The sequence below is a fragment of the Alosa pseudoharengus genome, unplaced genomic scaffold (genome assembly GCF_046254945.1).
Source record: "Alosa pseudoharengus isolate Yale_2024_CS ecotype anadromous, Long Island Sound unplaced genomic scaffold, YU_APseudo_1.1 YU_APseudo_1.1_scf_17, whole genome shotgun sequence".
Classification (NCBI taxonomy): Eukaryota; Metazoa; Chordata; class Actinopteri; order Clupeiformes; family Clupeidae; genus Alosa; species Alosa pseudoharengus.
In genome coordinates this window covers 25,944,109-25,969,777 of record NW_027468640.1, presented here as the reverse complement: position 1 = coordinate 25,969,777, position 25,669 = coordinate 25,944,109, and the positions used below count along the sequence as shown (strand labels likewise).

General features: G+C 42.5%; 2 protein-coding genes across 3 annotated transcripts; both read right to left on the bottom strand.

Annotated features, from left to right (window-relative positions):
• Positions 1–12,242: 12,242 nt before the first annotated feature.
• Positions 12,243–17,454, bottom strand: LOC143128050 (transmembrane protein 151A). The gene is made up of 2 exons (XM_076289728.1): positions 17,395–17,454; positions 12,243–14,069 (listed from the first exon to the last, which is right to left on the bottom strand). The coding sequence occupies exons 1-2, from the start codon at positions 17,452–17,454 to the stop codon at positions 12,243–12,245; spliced, it is 1,887 nt and encodes a 628-aa protein (XP_076145843.1).
• Positions 17,455–18,284: 830 nt separating this feature from the next.
• Positions 18,285–25,199, bottom strand: mus81 (MUS81 structure-specific endonuclease subunit). Of its 2 annotated transcripts, none has more exons than XM_076289726.1 (17): positions 25,117–25,199; positions 24,605–24,753; positions 24,388–24,517; positions 24,070–24,200; positions 23,845–23,961; positions 23,647–23,727; positions 23,423–23,511; positions 23,057–23,242; positions 22,112–22,270; positions 21,831–21,958; positions 21,473–21,585; positions 21,018–21,137; positions 20,545–20,640; positions 19,405–19,521; positions 18,903–19,006; positions 18,733–18,816; positions 18,285–18,430 (listed from the first exon to the last, which is right to left on the bottom strand). In XM_076289726.1, the coding sequence occupies exons 2-17, from the start codon at positions 24,740–24,742 to the stop codon at positions 18,364–18,366; spliced, it is 1,860 nt and encodes a 619-aa protein (XP_076145841.1). In that variant the 5' UTR covers positions 24,743–24,753; positions 25,117–25,199; the 3' UTR covers positions 18,285–18,363. The 2 variants fall into 2 exon arrangements, with proteins under 2 accessions (XP_076145841.1, XP_076145842.1); XM_076289727.1 differs by having other exon boundaries at positions 24,605–24,750; positions 25,117–25,187.
• Between the last annotated feature and the right edge of the window lie 470 nt (positions 25,200–25,669).

The following is a 25,669-nucleotide window of genomic DNA, read 5'->3' as shown; positions in this document are numbered from 1 at the left end:
TGCGGCGGCCGCAGACAGATGTTCGGCCCGATCGCCGCACTGGGACTGCACACGCCTCGCCTCTGCCAGCAGGGACTCCACGCTGCTCGCCACGGACTCCACCTGAGACGCAGACATCCCCTGCAGTGACACACAGACGAGAAAGACTGAAGTTTACACTGAAATGATTAGGAATAGATTAGGCTCCAACAGTGAAGGCTTTTGTGTGATCAACAACGACATTTAATGTGGAGCTTTATGGAAATGTGCCTTCATTAGGATCTGAAGACAGGTTCAGGCAACTTGTTTGCGCTCAGACAATTGTACTTAAAATATAAAGCTTCTATGCAACTACAAATCCATCAAAATTAGGTTTAGGGGTATCCTGAGCCACTAAAAAAAACACTGGTATTAAACTCACATAAACAAAGAGGTAATTGTTTCTTTGTGAATTTGTATAACAAAGCAACAGTGGACTAATGGGTGTGGTGGTTTAAAATCCTATGTCTGTATATTTCAACTGCATTGGCGTGCTCATCCTAGCTAGCTTCATTTTGCCTTTCGTCTAATAACAACGTTATTAGCTAAAAAAGACAAATGCTTAAGTGGTGCATAGACCCAGAGCGCGACTCAAATCTGGAGTCTGGCTTTCAGACTAGACAATTATTTTAATGGCTTGGCATTACAAAGTACTTTAATACATGTTCTGCAGGCCACTTCGCAAATGGTTGTTGCCAACCTGTTGGTAAAAGTAAGGGACAACGTTTTATGGAATATGTAGGCTAATGGAGGATCCCTCTGCTGTGTCTTGGTCAGCCAAGGGTCATCGGCATTAAAATTATGGAAGACCTCTTTACTAGGTCGTTTGTAAGGCCTTGGGGTTGCCCTAGGAGGAAGGACACAATCAGCCATCCCGTCTGGCTGGGGCACTGGCCAACTCATCGCAGGGGGTATGCGTCTGATGTCCTAAATGCAGGCGAATCAGCAAGGCTGTGGGGCTATAAGACTACATACAATTTTATATATATATATATATATATTTTTTTTTTTTTTTTTTTTTCACATCGCAGAAGGGGCACATTTCATTTGAGGTCAGTATTGCAAAACAATAGGCCTAACCTTCTAGAGTTTAGGTAATGAAATACTGTAGGTCCATTTCACTGCCAAGGATATCTGGATGTGTCAACAGTGTCCAGAATCCAGGGAACGTTCTTGCCAGAGGAAGCCAAAGGCAAGTTGGGGCAGTGAAACTATGGAGAGCTTGGAATACTTGTCACTGTGGCATGTGCAATGCACTCAGGTTCACAGGGATTTGGTGCTTCAAAAGAGAAAATGGTCAGTTATGCTGATTTCGCACCAGCCTGCATTACCGACCATTTGAGCACAATTCTGAACCACACATCACATTCCATCGTTTCCTTCACTGTGTCTGCAGCTAGCTAATCCATCATCATCTCCATCATTCGTGGCTGCCAATGCCACTGCACCATATTTCATTGCCTCCACCCTGTCTGCCATCACCTCCCATCCGTATCCCCACACCTGTAGCTGGGCTGTCCTTGTCCTCCTTTGCCCTTGCAAAATCCTCCTCTAGAGTAGACCGGGGTAAAGTTAGTTTAACATTCAACATTCATTCACTCTGCACTAACTGCTGAGCCTTTCTCCACCACTTCCACTGTGCCACATGGGCCTCTTGCCTCCACCATGCCAGTGTTCTTCCTTGGTCCTTGATTCATTTTCTTGGTAAGGTAATTCGCAAAAGCAAAGCCCCCGAAAGAATACAGACCAGAGGTAATTGAATTAAAATTTAACCACTCCAATACTTGGCCAAGTTTTTTCTGCAAACATAGAAATAGATTTTAGAACCTGTATACACAATGCCTATATGTAAAATAATTTGAACTGATATAAAAAGTATCACAAGGCATAGTATCCCCCAGACCTAGAGCCTCATTAATAAAAAAAATATTTCAGAGACATGAGGGTCTATGGGTAATGGAGCCACTAGCTTGATAATATCCAGACCAGGGCCATTCTCTTGAGAGCCACATATCCTCAAGAGCAAATAGCATTGTTTTCTTGAAGATAAACGGGAAAAAGGTTGTTAGATTTGAGTCTGAAGTGACTTAAAGCAGCTTACAGCAGCTTATCCTTAGATTGACCAGACCTACACATACGGTGCGGCAAGTAGCCGGGCCTATGTAAAAATAGTAACCTCCTTGTCCATGCGACTGAGTGAGTAAGCTAATTTAGAGAAAAAGATTCTGCATTGAACTGCATTACATTATAAATAATCAATTTAGGCCTCACTGTCACCATTAGTAAACATCAGCACCAAATAATTACAAACTCATATTTATATCCACATAAAATCTACAGACTACTGAGTAGTAAGAGATGACCAAAACCACTCACCGCTCTTCCGAACGTTCCGAATCCAGCTTGAGAAGACGTCTATGGTCATTTGACGGTCAGCCACTTATCCTGTATTCACCTCCTCCTTCTAAGGGGAGACGTGAGTTGGCTCTAAACCAATGAGATCAGCAGGAGGGCACCGTCAAACGTACAGGTATTCAGGCAAGGCCGCAGCCATAGAGTCAACATTACTATTTTAAAATAGTAATAATGTTCCATATAGCTCTGCTCTTTCCCTCTTTGTGTTATTCCATCTAAGTATGTTTGCATTTTTTAAATGTATCTTCATGATGACACCTTAGCATTGACAGAAAAGTTAATTTACAATAAAATGTTGCAGATAGTTAACATTCATTGGGTTTTGCTTGTTGGCGTTATCGCCCATTCAAGCTGCACAAGTATTGCCTTGCCATAGTGTGTGTGTGTGTGTGAATGGTTTTGTTGGTGTTTTTAATTGTGCCTGTCATCCCCTCAGTATAATAGAAGTTTCTAGAGTATGACTGACTCATGTACATGACAGAGATGATGAGCCAGTATATGTCACTTGAGCCATATGCCAGCTCGTGTGTCTGTGAACCTCACAGACAAAAGGCAAGAGATTGATAAACCGTTATTGTGTTTTTATTGTATAAGTATTAGTGGTATGGTGTTACAACATTAAATGTCCCATCAACAATAACGTTAACACGTTAACAGATCCTAAATTTACACAATGGGCTGGTGGTTATGTAGGCCTATATAATTTATTCCAGTTAACAATTTGTGATTAGGCTACAGCGGCCAGTGATTCAATTTTGGACAGTGGTGAGTGACAGGCTACTGTAGCATAACAATTTATTTCTTTATATGGGGAGAGATTTTGAGCAGTTGAATACTGGGGGGGACATGTCAGCATCTAAGTCTATTATGATTACGGCCTTGTATTCAGGTAGCCACTATTGGGGGCCAAGCAGCAAAGCTGCGAGGCACCCCGTGATTCTATGTTAGTCCGGCAGCATGGGGTCAGACCTGGTTTTGTCGGTTAAAGTTTTTTTTTTTGCAGAATCTTGTAGACCAGGGGTATCTCTTTAAGATTTAGGAGGGTGCCCAGTGATATCCCTTGGGCAATTTTGTATATTAACCCGTTCTTGTTCAATGTATTGAATACAAGGTAAGACACTACAGGTGAATAGGGTAAAAAAAATAACTAGCAGATATCACTATGAAACTTCCCCAGTTGATTACTTACATTAATATGGAAAAAAAATGTATTACAAGTTATCTGAAATTTTATGTTTGAATATGCAAATTAGGCACAATCTAATTAAATATGTGCTGATTTGCATAAAGTTTAAAAAGAAAAAATCTGAACATTAGATGAAGCCGGGTTCAAAATTACTTTTTTCATTGTGTTTACATATTAGATGAAAAGTCTTTTACACAGGAAATTTGTATTACAAGTTTTCTGTAATTTAATGTTTAAATATGAAAAAGCCCAATGTGCCAAAATCATGAAATAGGATATAGCCTACCTCTAATTTCAAGATGAGTAGGCATACTCATATTAAATGCAAATCAACTCAATTAAAATGTACTAAAATGCAATGTTCTGTGTGATAGTTTTTCAGACAGTACATTCAAATTTGGACAATTTAACCCTTTACTAAGTGAATTAATGAATTTCTATATTTCAGATAATGCCAGTCAGGGAGCCATGGGGTCAGACCATAGACTGTATATAGAACTTTCTAAATATACAGTCTATGGGTCAGACCTGTTTTTGTGGGTTATTTATTTATTCATTTTTGCTTAGACTTGTTGACTTGGGGTGGCTCTTTAATATTTAGGAGGGTGCCCAGTGTGATATCCCTTCGCAATGTCCTACATTAACCATTAAAGCCATATGTGCCGAAATCATGAAGAAAAAAAAATAGGAAAAGCAAATAATCAACTCAAATAGAATGTACTAAAATACAGTTTGCAGTGTGATAGTTATTCAGACAATACTTCATGCATTCAAATTGGGAAAATGTAACCCTTTTCTATGTCAAATAATGAATTTATAATTTCAGATATTGCCTGTAATAATTCTGAATATGTACACTTTCCCTAGTATTAGTTCTGATAATTGCCCAGTTCTGGCTCATCCTACCCTAAAACATGCAGAGAATATTGTGCAAGGCACCATTAACCTGGCAACTGCATCTGTTAGAGCTACAAGGTTTTTCACTCTTGCAGCCACATCTGATCATCTCCAAAATGTAGTTTGGTGTTTTTGACATTTTCTGGTAGACTGGTTGGGCTTAGTAACGAATCAATGAATCTTTCTTGAAATGGCAGTTGAATTTCCTTCGCTTCAGGCTCCATATACTTCAATAGCCTACTTAAAAATAAATATATTCTCTTTTTGAATGACGAGTTTAGGCTCTGAGCATAGACTACTTCTGCAATAAAGAATAAAAATAAATGTATATTTTATACATATTAGAACAGTAGAACAGACACCCTGTAGAAATCAGCTAAAAGAGGGCAGTTTAGGCTAACAGTAATCATTTACATAGCATACATGCAGTAAGTCCTTCCACTCAGCAGCCATATTGTAGCACTTTTTGGGCACTTATCGGGCATCTATTTCGGCGTGCGCAAGACTTCACAACACCAACCTTGCTCCAGCAGTGAGATCACAACACATGAAAGGGGTCGGATATGTGTAGACAACTGCCATATTGGCGTTACAAACTAACCCCATGCATTTCTATGGAGGATTTTTTGAGTGTGATGACTCCTCATTAGAAAGTCTCTGGTAAACCTCCATCCACACCTAAGAGACGTGCTATTGAGAGATGCTAGCACGTAGCACCCGTGGATTAGTTTCCTCTCCCACTCTGAGAATGAAATCGGCACTTCAGAAGCACCTACATACACCAAACTTTCCAGTCTTATACCTAACTATATTTAGAAGGCTTCTACAGAGGGGTTTGTTGATATGTTATTCCTAGCCTTTTTATATTACATTTTATTCCTAAAAACATGGCGAAAATGTATTTTTTTAAAAGGCCATTGGCAGTATTTTCTAATTTAAGGAATAAATAAAAGAGATATCTAAAATTCCCTGTGTAAAAGACTTTTCATCTAATATGTCAACACAATGAAAAAGTAATTTTGAACCTGGCATCATCCAATGTTCCGATTTAGTTTATTTTTAGTTTATGCAAATCAGCACATATTTAATTAGATTATGCTTAATTTGCATATTTAAACTTTATATTACAGATAACTTGTAATACATTTCTTTTCCATATTAATGTAGGTAATCAACTGGGAAAGTTTCATAGTGATATCTGCTAGTTATTTTTTACCTGTGGTGCCTCGCCTTATATTCAACACATTGGACAAGAAAGGCTTAATATCGAGAATCGCCCAAGGGATATCTAATTGAGTTACCCCTTGACAGCAAGAAACAGCAAAAAAAAAAACCTTAAACGACAAAACCAGGTTCACCTAAATTATGGCATTTGGCTGTCGGACTATGTTTTCTTCCCTATTATTACGCTTCCGCCATTGAAGTCTATGGCAGCCCATAGAACCGACTGGTCAAAAGTTGTGAAATTTGGCACACTGATTGGGGACAGTCCAATAATTAATTTCCCCAAGTTTCATGCCGGCACCTCCAGCGCTCTAGCACCACCAACAGGCCAAAGTTGGCCGTGCATTCACGCGCGTAACTTTTGACTCGTATGCCCAAAATGAGGTATCGTTGAAATCCTTGGACCAAGCCGAGTTCAACGCACCCTATGACGTCAATTTCCGCCATGATGGATTTTCCGCCATTTTGGATTTTTTCAAAAACCTTTAAAAAGTTTCACGCCTCACATAGTTTGTCCGATTTTCACGAAACTTAGCACATAACATCTTCAGACCAAGCCACACAAAAGTTATCAATTTTCATCTTCGAAACTAAAACCGTTTGCCCGTAACAGCCAATCGAAATATGCGGCAAAGCCGCCAAACAGGAAGTGAGCTCATATCTCAGCAACCCTTTCATCTGTCATAACCAAACTTAGTACATGACTTATAACCTCATCAGTAGGGCACTCAAAAAATCTGTTGACCTTTGACCTCTAGGGGGTGCTGTAATTAGCGAAAATGCATTTTGGCCTGTAGCTGTTGATGTGTTTGGAATTAAAACATACTAGTGGTGTCTGGTAGTACTTTTGGATGTCTTAGGCTGACCCAGGCCAACTTGTGATGTCAACATAATTGATTCGGCCGCCATATTGGATTTAATCAAAAACACTAAAAAGTTTTCACAGGTCACAAATTTCATCTGATTTTCACCAAAATTGGCACAGACCATTTTCAGACCATGCCTTATGTGTTTAATTTTCTGGAACGATTGACAAAATCATTTAACCTGACTCCGCCAGATGGATTTGCTCCGCATATCCATCTGGGAACTTTTCATTGAAGAACTTTTGGGAAGGGGCGGACATACTGGTTAGCTGATTGGATAAACCATCTGTCTATCACCACCTTTGTTGGTTATCGACGGGCCAAATCAACCAATTAGATGAACAAAGTATTCTTCTAATGCCGTTTAACATACAATTAAGTTAGGTAACGTGACAAACGTTAAGATGTTTTAACTTACCATTTATGAACCTAATCAACGACAATTCCCATCAAGTTTTCACGGTAGGCCCTACACTTCTGAAGAAAGTATATTCCTCCATTATGAACTGGAATCAGCCGTGGAGGATGTCTGTGTCGTTCATTCCTCCCAGCTGCATGGCTGAGACTCATAGCTTCACAGTTTACCCAGGAATACTTTCTAATTTGAATAAAACTTCTCTGTGGATGCCGTCATGTTGTTCGTTGCGTCACACCTCAACCCGCCTCAAAGCCAACGCTGATTGGACGTTCGTTTGGTGAACTGCTCCAAATTTTCTTTAACTGAAAGTATCCAGACTGATCTGCGAGTGAAACCCTGAAGCTCGCGAGATCAGGATGGTCTCACGAGGCTAAAAAGCATTCGCCCGTAACAGCCAATCGAAATTGGTGGCGAAGCCGCCAAACAGGAAATTACCTTGTAACTCAGTCAATCTTGGGTTGTTTGGCATGGAATTTGCTGTGAATGCTTAATGCTATAGACCTCTCCAGAATATATCCCGCCTCCTAACTTCTGTATCCATCCAACTTCCGGGCGTGGATTGTCTATGGGAAATAACATGGCGTTTTGAAAGATCATACCTGTCAAACTCTGTAGGTGACAAAGTAGAAAAAGCTGCTGGGCAGATTGGCCTACACACTTCTGCGATCTAGTTTCCACTGGATTTTTTTATTTTCGGTGCCGTTTAAGTAGTATAGTCTATAGTATACTACTTAAACGGCACCGACAATCAAAAAATCCAGTGGAAACTATATGGCAGAAGTGTGTAGGCCAATCTGCCCACCAGCTTTTTCAACTTCGCTACCTACAGATGTTTTACCGGTATGATATTTCGAAACGCCATGTTATTTCTCATAGACAATCCACGCCCGGAAGTTGGATGGATACGGAAGTTACGGAGGCGGGACTTATTCTGGAGAGGTCTATAGAGCATCACAGTCCCGCCCACAGGAGTTTCCGGAAGTAAGAATTCAATGCAATTTCTCCATTGACAATTCGGGTATAAGGCATAAAAACTTAACTGCACATGGTAGACTCAAAACCAGCTACGGCTGTACTAAGCGATTGTGTACGCTCATATAGACGCCAAAAGTTCACGGGGCACTAACCTCGTTTTGAGATAAATGTCTTTTATTCGCGATGTCTTGGATAAGTACTTCATTACCCACAATCCTGAACAATCCCACAATCCCACAGTGATGCCTCTGATTGGTGGAAAGGCCGTTCAGTCATAGTTTGAAACTTGAATCAGCGAAAATTATTGACAAGATGGCGGAGTCTTTTACTGCCTATGGCGAAAATCTTAATGTGAATAAAAACTTTCTAGACGAACATTGGTACTTGTATCAACAAGGATTGTGGTTTATATATCACACAAACTTAGTCAGGGCCAATACACCATCAAATAGAACACTGTAAATGCTAGTTTGAACACTTAACTTTTCAGGTAGCCGATAGGCTAGCTAATCATTAGCCTTTCAGACATTAGAATGTCATTATAATGCTGCTAACATTAGCCTACATGCTGCAACACAGGTATTAAATATATTATGTTTTAGTGACCTTGTCTTTTCTATGAACATGACTTGTTGTTTATATGAAACATCAACTTAGACGAGGCATAAAAAGCCCTGTATATCCCCATTAAGAACTTAAACCTTTGAACTAGCTAGCTAGCTGACAGCAAAGCTGGATGCTACCACCGGGTAGACACTGCAGTAAAATGGTTAGCAAACCGTCCATGCCCCCGGCCCGTGAATATTTCAGTTTCAAGGACGAAATCAAGTGTCCAAAGGGGTGAAAACCACTTTAAATCGGGTCACATTATTGACTGTTGTGTGTCAAGGGTCAGCTTGTGGGTTTTGTATGGGCCAGCATGAGGAACAAGACCTATCAAACCTACGAAGTTGTGTGGTGAGTTTTGCAGGGAGGTTGGTAATGCTAGTTAACATTAGCTAGGCTACTGTAGCCTTCATACTGTACGAGCTATATCAATCATTAACCTAGAAATACTTCTTCGTACATTTAATGAACATTTTGTGTAATAATTCAAGTTAATAAACTGAATATGGTGGTCCAAGAGCAGACCACCGGTCCATGCATCAGGATGGCAGTCAGATACGAAGCACTGCACAATGTTGCTAACGTTAACGTTAACCGCTTTCACACACACGATATAAAATACACGATGGTAAATATAACATTCAATACCAAAACACTATTATTTACACGATTACTCCTGAAATAACTGCTATTAACTATATAAATACCTTTGACTTTCTATTCGTTTTTTCACTCGAAATGATATGTTGTATGCTTATGAGTTACGCCGTAGCTGATTAGCCTAAGACATGCTCTAAAACTCTTTAGATACAGATTTTTCCAAAACGTCAATGGGAGAAATGAATGGGAAATTTACTTCCGGAAACTAAGCTCTCTCGGAGGAGGGGCGGGACTGTGATGCTCTATATACCTGATGCAACCGCATTGAGTTACATGGCAAATTTGGACTGCTGAACTGACTGCTTGGCCCCCTCATTGCTGCTTGCAGCTATATTTATAGTAGAATTATTGTCTGTCATAGGTGATCAAGCATCCAGCTACATGTGAGCAGCAGTGTTTTAAAAAATCAAGACGAGCATACTTATTTTTTGACTAAAATATCAAGGCTGTAAATTACTGTTAAAAAAATTGGTCTCTTTTTAAAAATATTTTGAAGCTAACAACCTGAATAATGTGCTTGTAACAGTAACACATGACCCACTCTTTTGAAAACTATTGACCTTTCAGCATAGTTTTAATTACAGCATTATTAAAGCTTTTCAAAGAAAATGAATGCAGGTGTAAACTGGATGCTAAAGGAGAATACAATTCAGAGAATCATTAGGAGAAGTTCATTATGATAAATAAACAAATGTAGGCACTGTCACATTTCCAAGCTCAACACCAATATAAAATGTGATTTGACAAAACACTTTCACTTTATTCTGTCTTTATCTCCACCATTTTATTTCAGCCAACTTAAATCTGAAGGGCAGATGCAGTTGCTGTCAGACAGAGGCGAAATTGGGAATAAACTTAGCCTTTACAATTAACATTACAACAGCCTGTTATTTGTAATGAACTGAAGCAAGATCACTGTTACTGTAGCTTTATATGTAGAGGTAGTGACAGGTCATTCCAAATAAAATTCAACTATTGAAGCTATTGAAATTCAACTATTGAACCAACAACCATTAATTAAACAGTGACTTGGGAATCTGTACCAATGTTTAGATGTTTTTCTCCAACACAAAGTAAATGTACCTTGATTCTGTGCCATACTAACTGAATGGAGTGATAATAAAATGCATGTTAAAAAAATTAGCCATGGTTATGTTACATATCCCCGCCGAAAATACTACAGGCTAAAAACCCTTACAAAAAGACTCCAACATAGTTATAGTCAGATTATTCGTCTAGATCACATACAGTGCAAAACACAACTGGGCTACATGAGAATCACACACATCTGTGACACACGGAACGTTCGCTGTGTACTCTTAGTAGATCATAGTCAACATTCAGGTTGCAACACAAGACATTCTGACAACATTACGGTAAGATTTAATATGTTCTTTTTCTTCAGTTTCTTCCTTTCTAATTTAAATGGTGTAATATAATGTGGAAGCGAGTATAACTGTTTGTGTGAATGTGACTTTCATTCATACATGTGTACATGACTGGTTCAGCTTTGGCATGAGGTGTGGTGCTCTTTATATGATGCACAAAGTTGATCACTTACAAGAAAAAGCTATACTGGAGACAAAGTATAGTTGTGGAGTATTTGCTTGCTGCATATAGTCTGACTCAACGTGATGTAGACTTCAAGCAGATGGAGGCATGTGACTTGTCATGTACAATATCACCAGGAAGTCAGAGGTTGTATAATGGCACAAAAGGCTATATCCCGATACCAATTGCACAGATATAATATGATGCTTCAGCATCTGTTAAGGTCAGCATTACACACTGTATGTGGATGAAAGGCAACATGCTGCAAGAATATCTTTTCTCACGAATCAAAGTGATGCCGAGTTATTACGACAAAGAGCAACAATATTTGTGAGGCAAAGTTGGTGAGAAGCTTGAGCTCAAAATGATACAAAAACTTGTTGTAGTGCAAATAAAGTGAGTCGTGTTCAAAAATAAAGAGATGACCCTTTATGAGGGGGAATGAAAAAATGGTCTATAATAGTCTTTGCACTGAAATTCTTATCCAACAGCCAACAGAGTTGCTTAATCTTTAGCATAATTATTGATCTAATGTATACTTTCTGTTTATTTCGGAAGCCTTTGAAAGGCTCACATGGCTAAAAAGAAAACCAGAGATCAGTCGAAAAGACAAAAAAGGCAGAGGGGTGATTGGGCTTCCAGACCTACTGAAAATATAGCCTCAGGCTGAATTCCCATAAGGACTTGAGGTTACAGGCAGGGGTGAACAAAAACTTCCACAGGTCTCCCCCACTTTGACAAAAAAAAAAAAAATGTCAATGGTACATTTCCTTTGCTGAGGCATTTTCAAAAGTTACCTGTTATCACTGAACTTGGAACAGAAGGTCAAATGAATCAGGAAAAAGGCTGAAATACAAAAGCTGAGATCATTTTGATTGAAATAAGAAAATGAGAAATCCTGATGTATACAGACCCATCGGCTTGAGATTCATTTGACGTCTGATCCACAAGACAGATGCTCTTAGACCCTCATTAGACAAAATGGCTGAATGTGACAGACATGTTTTCTTTCTTTGTGTTCACGGTGATTATTTCTTATTGGTCTTGGAAGACAAAATATGTCCACACCGTCCTGCCCTGGGTCCTGTTCTTCTTTAGTTAAGCATTAAAGGAATTGCAGGGATAGGCCTAACATCCATTCTGACTGTCTCCTCACGTCCCCTTGTCATTGCATAGTTATCCAACAATCTGAGTATTTTTTTTCTGACTTCAGCTCACATACTGTAAATGTGCCATTTGGTCCTTTTTAACCTGCACTCTCCTTATGCTCAAAATTCCCTAGCCTACAATATTCTTACATCAAAATATCTATCTGCCCTTTCTTATGTACATACTAAAGTTTTTTTTTACTATGTTCATTTTCAAATACATGTTTTTCTTTTATATTTCATTGTTTCTATCCATGTTACTCTCTGTCTCAACTGCTTTATGAAATATCTTCTCCAGAATGGCAGCTCTCCTCTCCATGGACAATCAGCACGGGGAAGAAGAATGCGTCCTGATAGGCTGGTGGTCTCTCCCTCTCTCCCTCCCTCCCATCCTCTCTATCCTCCTCTTCCTGCTCATTCTCCTGTCGCTCTTCATTCTCTTCGCTCACCTCATTCACTTCCCCCTCCTCTTCCTCTTCTTCGTCGCCGTCGCCCTCGAGCACTCCCCTACTCTCCTCGTCCTGCCTGGATCCCAAACCGAGGAAGCCCCCTCCTCCTCCTCCTCCTCCTCCTCCTCCGTCCTCTCCTCGTCCCCCCAGCCCCCCGCCCACGCTGCGCGAGTGGAACAGGGACGCCGGCCGCGAGGCCTGCAGCCGGCCGAGGGAGAAGCCGCTGCGGCTGAGCACCAGCCTCCCGGGCCCAGCTCCCGGCGCGCCGCCCCCCCCCGCCGCTGCCACGCTGGCCCTCATCCCAGCCATGGTGCCCGTGAGCAGGGCCGCCGTCGGGCCCCGCAGCCTGGAGGGCAGGGAGGCGCTGCTGGTGGAACGCCTGCAGCGGGGGCAGCTCTGCAGCAGGTAGGCCGAGGCGAACGCCACCGGGGCGGCCGGGGCTCCGTTCCCTCCTCCTCCTCCCGCCAGCGTTGGGGCTCCGGTTTGGGCCACGGCCGGGTTGGGGCCACCGGTGTCCAGGTCCATCAGCAGGGCCTCCGAGTAGCTGGGCACCATCTGCTGATTGCAGCGGATGTGCCACTCCAGCTCGGTCATGTCCACGGTGTTGACGCGAGAGATGGCTCTGTAGCTGGAGCCTCCACCTCCGACGCTACCGTTCCTCTCGTTGTTGGCCGCCTCGCTTCCCCCTCCGTCGCCGCCGTCGCCCGACCGGGTCTCGTCGCGGTCGCCGAACAGCTTCTCCACGTGGTAATGCACGTAGGCGGTGCGGTACTCGGCCACGACGCGCAGCGGCCACGACAGCAGCACGGCGGAGGCCAGCCAGAAGACGGCGTGCCGCGCGAACCACGGCTGCCGCGCCGGGTCCAGGAAGGCCAGCATGTGCTCGCGGAAGTCCACGTTCTTCAGGTGCATGCCCTCGCGCGCCTCCATGTAGTCGTCCAGGCCCTCGTTGTCGCCGAAGAAGCGAGCGCGCTGCGTGAGGTAGGCGGCCTCCGCCCGCGCGCTGGCGAAACTGAAGCACTTGGTGAAGCGAAGGCGCACGGCCGGGTGCTCCATCAGGCCCCGCAGGTCCCTGGACACGTCGTTGACGCCGTAGCGGCCGTAGTCGAACTCCGAGGCAGCGGCGTGCGTGTTGACGCGCTCGTGGTACACCTGCGTGCTGGTGTAGGCGTCGCCGTTGCGGTAGCGCGTCACCTGCCGCGTGCGCCGCACGTAGTGGTAGCTGATGGCCTTCCACCAGATGCAGGGCGTGGCCTGCTGGAGCCTCTGCACGCGCTCGTACACCTCGGCCGTCTCCGCCTGCGCCAGCGTGGCCGTCTTGGAGTAGCAGTGCCAGCACTCCACCAGGTACACCACGTACAGCATGGCCAGGAAGGCCAGCGGGATGTAAACGTAGCCGCTGGAGCACGGGCTGGTCATCCCGAGGTCGCCGTAGGCGTAGGGCGGCTCCGTGGGATCGTTGGAGTGGTCAAAGGGGGCGGCGGCGAAGGAGAACAAGGACGAGGAGGACGAGGAAGAAGGGAGGACGGGCACGGTGCAGAAGGCACACCAGCCCAGAGTGCCGAAGCAGCCGTACATGAGCAAGGTCAGCAGCAGGCACTTCCAGTGCGACTCGCGACACAGAGACGCTAGAAGGGACTGCCTTACCGGACGTTGCTGCAGGGGAGAGAAAGGGAAACAGACGTGAGTGGAGCAGGGGTGGACTTATAATGACCATTAAATAGATGGAAGGCAGATATCACGAAACTGGTCAGAATAAATCTGATTCTGACAGAGCAAAAAGACATTAGTTTGTATTAAAGCTTATTTCTTTTGCATATTCACTGGTAGTTCATCCCATCAGCCAACCATTAACAACGGCTATCACCAACATCTCTTAAATAATGCAGTTAAATGATGTAGTTATCCTCATCAAATGGAAAATCCTCATCAGCTTCAATGGACTATATGCCACGGAAAACTGTTTCAGCCAGCACATTTATATCCGGTGGAGCATCAGCAACGGCATCCTCTATTTTGCTCCTTTCATGTTCACTCCTACACTACACATCTTGTTTATGCCTAACAGTGCAACTCTTTATTCAACTTCTACACACGCATGAATCCTTAAGCATTTTAACCTGCTCATTCACTAGGTGTAACACCCAACTGGGTCTGTGTGATGGTCAATTGGAAATGTTCGTGGTGGCTGAAAAGCCTTCCAGGAAGTGTCTAGCAGATAGGCGTACTAATAAACAAATTACTATTAATACATCACTGAAACTAATACAGAATGGTTATTATTAGTTAACCAGGGTTCCTACGCAGTATGGAAAACCTGGAAAAGTATGGAATTTGACTTTAGTAATTTCCAGGTCTGGATAAGTATGGAAAAAAGAAACAAGGGTATGGAGAAATATTTGTGTTTCCAGACTATTGCATCTACAGTACTAATCACTTCACTCAGGTCATAACGAACCATTCCTATTGAGTAGGAACTAAGTATTGTGTAGCTTAACTGTCAGTCCACATCAAGATACAATTGAATAGGGGTCCTCAGAAAAAAATCTCTCCCACAAGGGGACTCTGGTATTAAAACCAAATCGAAAACCCCTGTTCTATGCACATGCCCTATACCATTGTGCACTGGTATGTTTGCGTAGCTTTGCTATTTTCGGCTAAAAAACTGGTATACTTTTTTGATTTTGTAAAAGTTACCAAGACATGGATACTGCATTATCTGATAAACTGTTATTGCAAACAAATAATACTGTTTACGGTGAGGCCTCTGCCAGCAGTGTGCTAGTCTCCAACATATGTAGGCTATGCTGTATCTACAAAGAACTAAAAATGTGAGTGCACCTTCCAACACAGCTCTTCCCCAACGAAAAGTATCCAACAATGGGCAAGTGTTTTCTGAGGGCTAACAAGTTAATAATAAACATTATTATACAGCTCTTCAAATGCTAATAGAACGCTCCATTGACAATGTCTAGAATATGGTCAGAAAAATCTACTGAGAAGTTTGAAAATTTGAGTATGGAAAAAGTATGGAATTTTGAAATGGAAAATGTGTAGGAACCCTGGTTAACAAAAAGTTGTTGAAAATGGGAAATGAGCAGGAAATTAGGGAAAGGGAAATGAGCAGGATTGGAATGTGGGATGCAGGAAATTAGAGAAGGAAGTAGTCCTAGTTAGTGATTCTCTCCAACAATAATATACTAATACAGGTGTGGGAATTCCAATGACTGTTCATCAGCTCCTTTCTAGTGAAGAGCCACAGGGCTAGGGTTGTGCAGAAGGTCGCAATGACACGCTCATTTCATATTCAGTTTGTGTATACTCTGAGGGTATTTGGTTATTAGATTATTCATTATAACAATGGACAATCTTAGTGAGGTGGCAACTGATGCAAAGAAACACTATGTTAAAGGCTAAATATACTTTAGTAGGCCTTACGTACAGGGAAAGGAAAAAGAGAAAGAGTATGCTGGCTTGTGATTCTTTAGAGTTTCAGCTATAGCCAGCAAAAAGGTCCTGGCCATTGAAATAATGTGATGGACAGTTGTCCAGAAAAGCCAAACGCAGGGTATTCTCAGCATAACCTTTTCCGACTGACTCCGTTGTTCTCCAACATAAGTTTGGCATATAATCAAAGGATGCCTTCATCCCTGCCTTGGCCTGCAATGCACTGTTTGTTAGAGCACTGCCCATACACCCTGCTGCATCTCTGTCACCCAGTGAAGAGGAATTGGAGTCTGAGAGACATGCACCCATATGGACTGGGCCATCTGTGTGAAGGGCAAACTGCCGTGAGAGCCGAGGAAAACACGGCACACTGACTGCACCACTGACACACACACACAGGAGCTTAGCGCTGAACAGTCCCAGTTTCTCTCTTTGTCGTCCCATCCCTCTCCTCTCTGCCTGTCTCTATCAGCATTGATCTGCATGTAACAAGAGACAGAAAGTTAACTCAGCACCTCAGATTGGCAGAGAAAGAGAATGACAATGATAGACCCAGCAAGATTTGTATGCGTTATGGTGATGTGTCAGTATGGTAATACAAAATGAGGAAATGTTTTCGAACATAAACGACTTAAAGCCATTGATCAAATAAAACTTGACAAGGTCATCTCGGGGAAACTGCAAGAATCTAGAATGTTCTTTGTTTTCACTCTTTTCCAACTAGTGTATGAATGTGCATCTAACTGCATCAGTGTTGCTGCTTGATCTGTCAGACACAGTCTATACTCAGCACAAACCTGGATCACTCTATGCATGGCAACTACTGTAATGTATAGAACAAAATGTACTGTATGGACACACAAGCATGGATATGACGATGCCACAGCAGGTATTCTCGCTATTCTTTGAAACTGATCTCCCAACACAATCTCAAATATAAGGTGAAAACACAGGCTACATAAAAATTCCCTGTAGCTTTTGTCCCCTCTGTTAAGATACAAGCATGACATTAAGAATTTGCACATTACCAGTGTGTCAAAGATTAGGTGAGTGTATATGACCATGGTCTATGAAATTATGTCTACTGTAGAAACCTACAATGCAGTGCAGCCATTTAAAAATGGTGAAAAGGCAGATATGGGTATACTAAGTGAATGTACACTGATATAAAAATTGAACAGGCCTTCAAGCGTTTGAAGATGTCCATACTTTGGAAGATAGGCCTATTCTACAGTCTAACCATGTCCACATGCTTACAAGATTCTCTAAAGTTTCCTTTGCATGTGGTGAAGCTTCATGGCCCACTACATGAAAGAAAACAAGCCTACCGGACGTGGGAAAAGGAGACCAACATCTTCAGATCTGGCCTAGGCCCCATCATATTTGTAAAATATAATTTAAATTAATGAGCAATTATGATAGGCCTATAACTTGAGTGTAGCATATTCGCCATAGCCATTAGCTACTCCCTAGAATTTGACTTAATTTGGAGGACTGCTTCTAACAAAAATTGATCCAAACCAAAACGTCTTACCACCTCTCTGTTAGTCCCGTCTAAAATGGGATCACCCCCCTCCACCGTCACCTCCTGCATTTTCTCCGATTGCCCCCCAGACGACCCCGTTAGAGCCGGGGGTCCGCCCGGGAGGCGCTGAATCCGATGGCCCGCGCCTGGGACCTTCTTGCCGGAGAAGTCACCCCATTCGTCGCTTGACCGGATCCAGTTTCACAACAGCAGTGCCTGCGGCATTCTGGCATTATTTTCAAAAACTAGCATCCAGTCACTCCCAAGCTGTTGAACTCAAATATATTGGACATACACGGTCCATTTCATCACATCAGGGCACGTCGCCTGCTAGCCTGTTCCCGACGCTGCCGATGCCATTTTGGCAACTAATTCAAGGATGCGCAGGTAGGTTGGATGCGATTCGTCGGTGCAGAGGCGGTAACGCGGATGCAGGAATGAGCGGAAGATGCTTCCAGAGCTTAGGCTAACAGATCAGTGAGTTAAGGACATTTCCAAAACGAAACACCTTAACCAGGCAAATGAGTAAAATGCTGTCTTTTCACGAGTTGGATTTTATCTGCACGAAAAAATAGCGCACGTCATCGGAGGTTCCTTCCAATCCCGTCTTTCAGGAACGATGCCTTTCACCTTCCGTGTCTTCCCCCCCCCACTGACGTCACCCACCTGTACATAAACAATCGGGCAGACCTAAACATTTGTCACAGCGGTTTACACGATGTAGCCTATTAAACATGCGCACACGCACATTGGTAAAGCATTGCAATATTCGGACTTGTTACAGAACAACCCTTTAAGTTAATTAATATGTATCGATCTTGGGAACCCACCTTTCAGGAAAAAAGTTATTTTCATTTTATTTAATTTATAAACTTTATTAAATCCTTAGTTTATTATTTTACAGATCAATTGATACATGAAAACAAACATGGCAAAGAACAAATTCTGCTGAACAAAAATATGACCCTATGTGGGACACTATGACAGTGGACCTTTAGTACAATAGAGCTGGTAAACAGTACGGCTGAGAGCTGGACCCAGGTTCCTGTGGGGAAATATCAATGGCAAAAAAACAAGTGTCATCTCATTAATTCCACAAAATGGTGTAAACATTTACATGGTAGGCTAGCTATCTATAGGCAATTAGCCATGGTAGATTACTAATTTTAAATAGTGAAGACTCCAGTAATGTGATGGACATATATGGACAATCTTGTGGTTGCAAAAACAGGGACAGGCTACATCAATACAGTTGAACACCAGCCAAAACAATTAGCCTGGGAAATATTTACTTGATGGGTAATCAAGATGGATGATGACGGCAGGGTAAATTAAAATGGGGCAAACCTTTTAAGTTTTCCATATTTGATGGAGGAGAGAAGTTTCTCTTTCTCTGCTTCACTAGAGCATCGGTCATAGGCCTGCACAAGGCTGGAGAAGAAACAAAATGGAGGATCTTTGTTTCTGTTTTTTGTGACTGTGCTTAAACCAAAGTACAGAGTGTAGAGAGTGTGTACCTGTTCACTGTGTTGTAGCGATCCAATATGGCTGCCGCTTTGTCCCCAGAGAGTCCACTGATCTGCATTAGCTGGCGGGCAAACACCTCCCTCACGGTCTGACACTTCAGGAAATGAAGACATGCAGCAGAGATGAAAATAACCTGAATTTTAACCTCTTACCACACAGACTTACTATGTGCCTGGGCAGCAGCTAATGATTATTTCTGTAGTGGATTCATTTGTCGATTATTTTCTCAATTAATCAATTAGTTGTTTGACCGATAACATGTCCGAAAATGGTGAAAAATGTCCACACACCGAAGACATTTAGTTTACTGTAAAGTTAAGTAAGTAAATGGGAAAATATTCAAGTTTAAAAAGTTGAAATCAGTGAATTTTGAGGTACTTTCCTTAGAAAATTAAACAAACTAATAAACCGATTACCAATAGTTAGCGATTAATTTAATAGACAACTACTAGAATAATCCATTAATTGTTGCAGCCCTAATATGCACATTACCTTATTTTTGACTGCTCCATGGTTGAATTCAGCAAAGGACATTAGAGAACAAGAGACGCTGGCATCTCTTGGGCCGTCTCCCTCCAGCTCTCTGGAGCGACAGTACAGTGTCCGGTTCTGAAAAAAAAAAGCCCAAGCAATGACTTAGGCTGGGCTTAGACACAGACTGGCACACTAGACTTTTGACAGAATGAACCGAAAACATAAACCACATTACCCACAACAAGCCCAAACTTCACAAAATGTACCAAATCATTCAGACCTTCATATCATATTCAGATATCATAGTAAAGCATGCAGCATAAGCATAGGTTTCATCTGAAATGGTCTATGAGCCTAATCCAATATACAGTACATTTGGCTAAACTTTCTGGCCCTCTAGCGATCTGTTCTGTGTACATGTGTAACCTGCGTTGTGTTGAACCTGCACGCACGGCGAGCGAGACAGTTGAGCTAAAATCCCAGGCTACTAGCTCGCATGACAGCAGCACTCTTGAGGCGTCGGGGAGTGAGGTTTACCAACGTTCCACAAGCACAGCTAAGCTAGCTGGCATCCGTTACACATGCACAAGAAACACTGATGTTCACACACGGTCCTGGATCTGTGAATGGAAAACCAACAGGCCTCTTCCACCAACAGAGAACTGACAATGTCTGGTTCATATTCCTGACATTGGACCATTCACAGAATTTTGATCAAAAGTAAATCTGATCAGAACCTGGAAATTTGGTTCGGAGCTGGCACCAAAAATAGTTGTTCCTGTGAACCGGAGTGGGTGCATCATTTTATAGTTAACAGGCAACGCCCTCCCTGTTGATGACACATCCTAGGTTGCATTTAGGACTGGTGGCACGGTTGTGGGCTGACTCACTAGAAAGCACCAAGGCTCAATTCTTTTTAATGGAACTGGTTCAAGAACCGTGGCTTCAACCAAGCCATACACTCTCACAGCCAATCAATATGTCAAATTAGGAGCCTGAAGAGCAGAGGTATAATCTGATAGGCTGTTGAGCTCAAATCTCACCAACCTTTTGCCAGAATGGTGGACTGTACCTCATCCTAAATATTCAGTACCGATAATTAGAATTATGTCTACAGCAGAGCCCAAAAGGTCATTGTCACAAGAATTTGCATCTCACTTGGTACAGCTTCTGTAGGTATCTGGTCATAATGGTGAGGTAGGCAGCAGATTCCATCACATCCTGTACTCTTTTCACAAAGAAGCCATCCACCACCTAGCACGCACACAGTATGAGAAGTTATTTAATACTGGCAATAACGCTATTAACTCTATTATTTAATTGAGTGTGGGGAATCATTGTATTAACATCTTTAACTGTTACCAATTATTTTTATTCTTCCTCAGAAAACAGTTTGAAAGCGTGAAAACATGCCAGTTATACTGTGTTATAGTAAAATTTAACGTTTAAAAAAAAGAGTAACTAACCACACACTCTGATCTTTTAATGCATTATTTATTTATAACCGATGTTTTCGGCACACAGCCTTTATCAATAATATCAATCATTTTTCATAATTTCAAGTTTAAGCAGTTTAAGCAGACACCTGAAGTGAAAGAGTGTATGTGCGTAAGTAAGTGTGTGTGTCACACCTGTGTATTGGCTATAGCCTGCTGCAAGGTGCTCTCCGGTAAACTTAAGTGAGCAGCAGCTGACCCGTGCTCCTCCACCAGGTAAATGGGCTTGAACAGGCCGCACCTTTTAAGACGGAACTGTGAGGAAAAGGCAACATCCATGAGTGTTCAGGTTTTATATAGGTTACTCCTCCAGACTACCAAGCTAAGTAAGGCCCGGGCTACACCGGCCCCTTAATTGAAGCGCTCTGTTTGTGTAGCATAAAAACAGTTTTAAAAGACTGGTCTAATTTGTTTTTAACGTATGTGCCGCCATCACGTCTGGTGTAGCCAGTTCCATTGATTATAGTGGAAGCTAATTGATGCAGCAGACGGTATGTAAAGGGAACGCTTCAGTTACACAACTAACATGGATGCTACTAACTAAGAGGTCATTTCAGGTACATTTCACTTGGCTGAGCCATTGATTTTACCTTCTGTTCCCGAAAGCGCCCGTCTATAATGCTGCCACACAGGTCATCCATTCGTTTTCTCTCGACGATGTAATCCAGGACCAACTCTTTGACCGGAGGTGGCCGTAGTTGCTCTGTGATGAAGGTTTATGAATATTCAGACACCAGGCACTCTATTCAGTCATCTATTTTGTTTATAGGAAATACAGAAGTTTTAGGGTATCATTTTCGCCAGAGGGACCAACACTATCACAATCTTTGGTAAGCATTTCAAATCTGGTAAAGCATAATTAAAACGTCACATGTTGTGAAGAAGTACTGGAGATAGAAGTGCCTGTGTGTACATGATTAAAGTTGTGCATATACGGTGCTACATTACCTTGATCAGGGGCAACTCGTTCTCGGGCAACCCAAAGGAAGTCCCCCACATTTAGCTTCCTAATGTCAAAGGTCACTCCATTCTTCTGCAACTCCTTAACCAGGTCTTGCTTCTTGACAGTATTGCCCCTGTGATACATAAACAAGCATTGATCAACTCCTCTCTGAAGAGGAAACTGTTAAGTTAACCGTTAAGTATTCAGAGGGTTCTTAAACCTTTTTTTCCACAGTCAAGTGCATGCACAAGTGCATAATACTAGGCTCCTAGACTTATGGTCTCACCCAGTTGTTTCTATGAAGTCAATACAGAGAATGATGTCATAGCAGCCAGGCAGAAGAATGCCATTTGCTGCTGCCTCTCTTTGTTCCACAGCCAGGCACTCTTCTGTCAGGTCCACTTCATCATCCAAACAAGCAGCAGGGGGCGCCCTCTTTGCCAACCTGTTCAAAAACAATCACCACACTCAAGAGCAGTCAGGTCCCTGCAGACCCCTCTATATGATCCTATATGATATATCAGGTGCAATTTTCTGGGCCGATTCTGATTTCCGATTATTCACAGAGTTTGACCTGCCATTTTTTAACCAGTAATATTGTTCATAATATTGCTAATTTTGCTTGTTGGTGCTTTGTTTTAGGTGTCGGGACCTTGAGCAAGCTACTGACGAGGTTTGATGCTGTTTTGAGCAATATTACTGGTTAAAAAAATGCTATTTGGGAAGCATTTCGCTCATGGCCCTTAGCTAGGGCAGCCATGGCCTACTTACTGGTTAGCGCTTCGGACTTGTAACCGGAGGGTTGCCGGTTCGAACCCCGACCAGTAGGCACGGCTGAAGTGCCCTTGAGCAAGGCACCTAACCCCTCACTGCTCCCCGAGCGCCGCTGTTGTTGCAGGCAGCTCACTGCGCCGGGATTAGTGTGTGCTTCACCTCACTGTGTGTTCACTGTGTGCTGTGTGTGTTTCACTAATTCATGGATTGGGATAAATGCAGAGACCAAATTTCCCTCACGGGGCCAAAAGAGTATATATACTATATACTTAATCCACTGTTTGCGATTTGGGGCTATAGCATATACCGGAGCAAGCTCGGTAGTGGTTGATCAACGAAAAATACTGTCTCCACAGCTTATTTGTTTTAATGCAGAAAAACGGCATAATTCGCTGTAATTACACTTTAATAAAAATGCCCCCCTTAAGAAGTTTCTTTCAAGTGGGTCACCCCTCACCTGCCCTCTCTTTCATCTTCACCATCATCATCATCATCATCACCCTGGGTCAGATCCACTGTGTCTGGACAGGCCACTGGTTCTCCTGCTTCACCCGTGTCTTCCACGTCTTGTTCACTCCTCTCCTCCTTATCTCCTGATTCTAGTTGTTCTGCGACAGCCAGGCCCAGCTCAGTCAAAGCGTATCTGAGACAGGATGATAGAAAAGCGATGACAAAAGGGGGGGGCAAAATGTGAGTGGGGGAAAGATAAACTCAAAATACTATTTTTGGACTGCATGATTTTTTAGTGGGAAATCCAGTCTCACGACATAGATTAAGTCTCAGGATAAAGTTATTTTCAAACATGAGGAATTATGGGATTTACCTGGCTGGGTTGTGAGTCTTCAGCACCAAGTCCCTCTGAACGAGAGTGCTGACAGAGGACCAGGCTGTGTACTTACTCCCCAGATCTGGCTGTACATGCACCAGACGAAGAGAGCACAGTTAGCACAACTCCTTTTCCATTTGCCATCTGATATGAGAAAGACTATAAAACACTGTCACATATCATATTATTCTGAAATGATAAAGTCGGTCACTTGCACTAACCACAGTGAACGATTTGTCACAAAGAGGTTGAGACTCCGCCTGCAGCTCATTTTTGAACATGAAGCCTTTATTGCCTGGGACCTTTGGACCATAGAAATAATAAAAAGGAGAGAGTGAGCTGGCGCAACTCCGTGACTCAATGCGGCTGTAAATGCTTTGAATATGATGTGGTCGGGGAGTACGTGTGCATGCATGTACCTGAGTGTGCCTGTAGAGTGTGAGCAGCACTGCATAACCTCCAGACCTCTTCTGAGGAACATATCCCCTTTTCTTTTGGCCCCCTTTCGCTTTCCCTGCATCTACTTTTTTGGTCCTCTGCCAACAGATAAAAAACAAACAAGAGATGACCATTTCCATTTAAAAACTGCAAATATGTTTACATGACATAAACCACTAGGTTGAAGTGAGACAGCGCATCTCCACCTTGTGGGGTCCACCACTCGTTGCAGAGGGTTCCTGAGTGTTTGAGGAAGCTTTTGACGGGTCCTGGTTACTGCTGCACTGACCTGAAGCCTTTACTTCACTGGGGAGGGAATGTATGGGTGCGTCTGGACCTGACATGGAAGAGGTGGGGTGAAAGATAGGGGAAACAGACACAGCACTTCTAGTAACACATTAGGAACGATATCAGACAAGGCCAGAAATATGATATGTTTTATAATACCTGAGTGATAGAGGTGATAGGAGATAGATGGGAGTGTGTAATGTGTATAGGCTGTAGGCTACTTTGAATGAGCTCACCATTTTCTTTATAATACTTCTCAAGTCGATCATCCAAGATCTTACAGATACCGTCCCCGAAATTCTGTAATATCTTTGCTTCTTTCCCGTTCTTCAGTGGGAGAGGGTACTTTTTCAAAGAACTTAGTGCCTGAGGAAAGTAAATTTTGAAATACACATCTAAACTAGATACACTAGTTTGTAATTCGACAGCTTCAGATCCAAGGATTGGCCTCACCTTCTGATACACGTATTGAGTTTTAAGGCCTTTCTCTGCTGCCTGATCTCGCAGCTCGGTTAGCCACTGAAGGAACAGGGGATTTGGACAGGGGGGTAGGGCCCGTTTCCGACCCAGACGCACTGGTTCAGATGGCATTCCTCTACCTGCTATGAAAGGTGCAAGACATTCAACGAAACAACACTACGTTGAACAACAGCTAGCATCATTGCACTCATTGCTAAGTTTAGGTGCACAAAATGCCCTGTCTTTTTTAGTCTGCCTATTTGCGATATCCACAGCGCTCACTTGTTAAGCTGATGCATGTTTTGACAAGTTCATGCAATCAAACTATAACGTTAACTCTTCAAAAAGGTAACATAACGTTAAGCTAAGCTGCTATCTGGCTGGTTGATTAGCTTATGTTTCCAAAGTATACAAATTAGCTAACAACAAGCCAAGGGGATGTACAATTTAATTTCCTAATCTTACTAAACGCTGTTTTACGTCATGGGACATCGTAAAAACTTTACCAAATGCGTTTCAAGCTTCATTCATTCATTGAGTAGAAAGTGGTCTATATTTGTCTGGTACTTGCACGCCGTCACTGTTTTTGAAACATTGCGCATGTGCAATGGAAATTGATGGACCAATCATTTAACTAAACAGCGCCATCTTCAGTCCTTAACGTGTAAACGTTTTGCGTTATTTTATTAACCTTTGCATAATGAAAACAAAATCACCATAGCTTGAATATTTCACAAAAGCAAATATGTTGAATGATAACCCTTTGACGCCTTTAGGCAATTGTTTCCACATTCGGCAGACCTTGTCACACATGATGGCTTGTGTTGGATCCGCAGGTCTATAAAAACTAAATAGCATACAAAAAAAATACCCCCACCCCCAAATCCAAGAAAAAGCCCTATAATCTATCCTATTTCAGGATAGGCCACTAAGTACTGTATAGAGGCATGAATGTTGTGTATAGATGGAGATGCTTGTTATTAAATTGCCAGAGACCCACCTCAATTAAAGGGTAAATCAAGGTGAAGTAGCTTTAAGAACTTGGTATTCTATGGGTAC

Bases quoted from the DNA above. Each gene is read 5' to 3' on its own strand.
- mus81 (XM_076289726.1), bottom strand. From the start codon at position 24,742: ATGCCATCTGAACCAGTGCGTCTGGGTCGGAAACGGGCCCTACCCCCC. The intron at 23,243-23,422 runs GTAAATCCCATA...ATCCTGTCTCAG, and splicing joins AAGACTCACAACCCAGCCAG to ATACGCTTTGACTGAGCTGG. The intron at 20,641-21,017 runs GTGTGACACACA...TGTGCGTGCTAG, and splicing joins AGGCTATAGCCAATACACAG to GTGGTGGATGGCTTCTTTGT.
- LOC143128050 (XM_076289728.1), bottom strand. From the start codon at position 17,454: ATGCAGGAGGTGACGGTGGAGGGGGGTGATCCCATTTTAGACGGGACT. The intron at 14,070-17,394 runs GTAAGACGTTTT...TCTCCCCTGCAG, and splicing joins ACGGGACTAACAGAGAGGTG to CAACGTCCGGTAAGGCAGTC.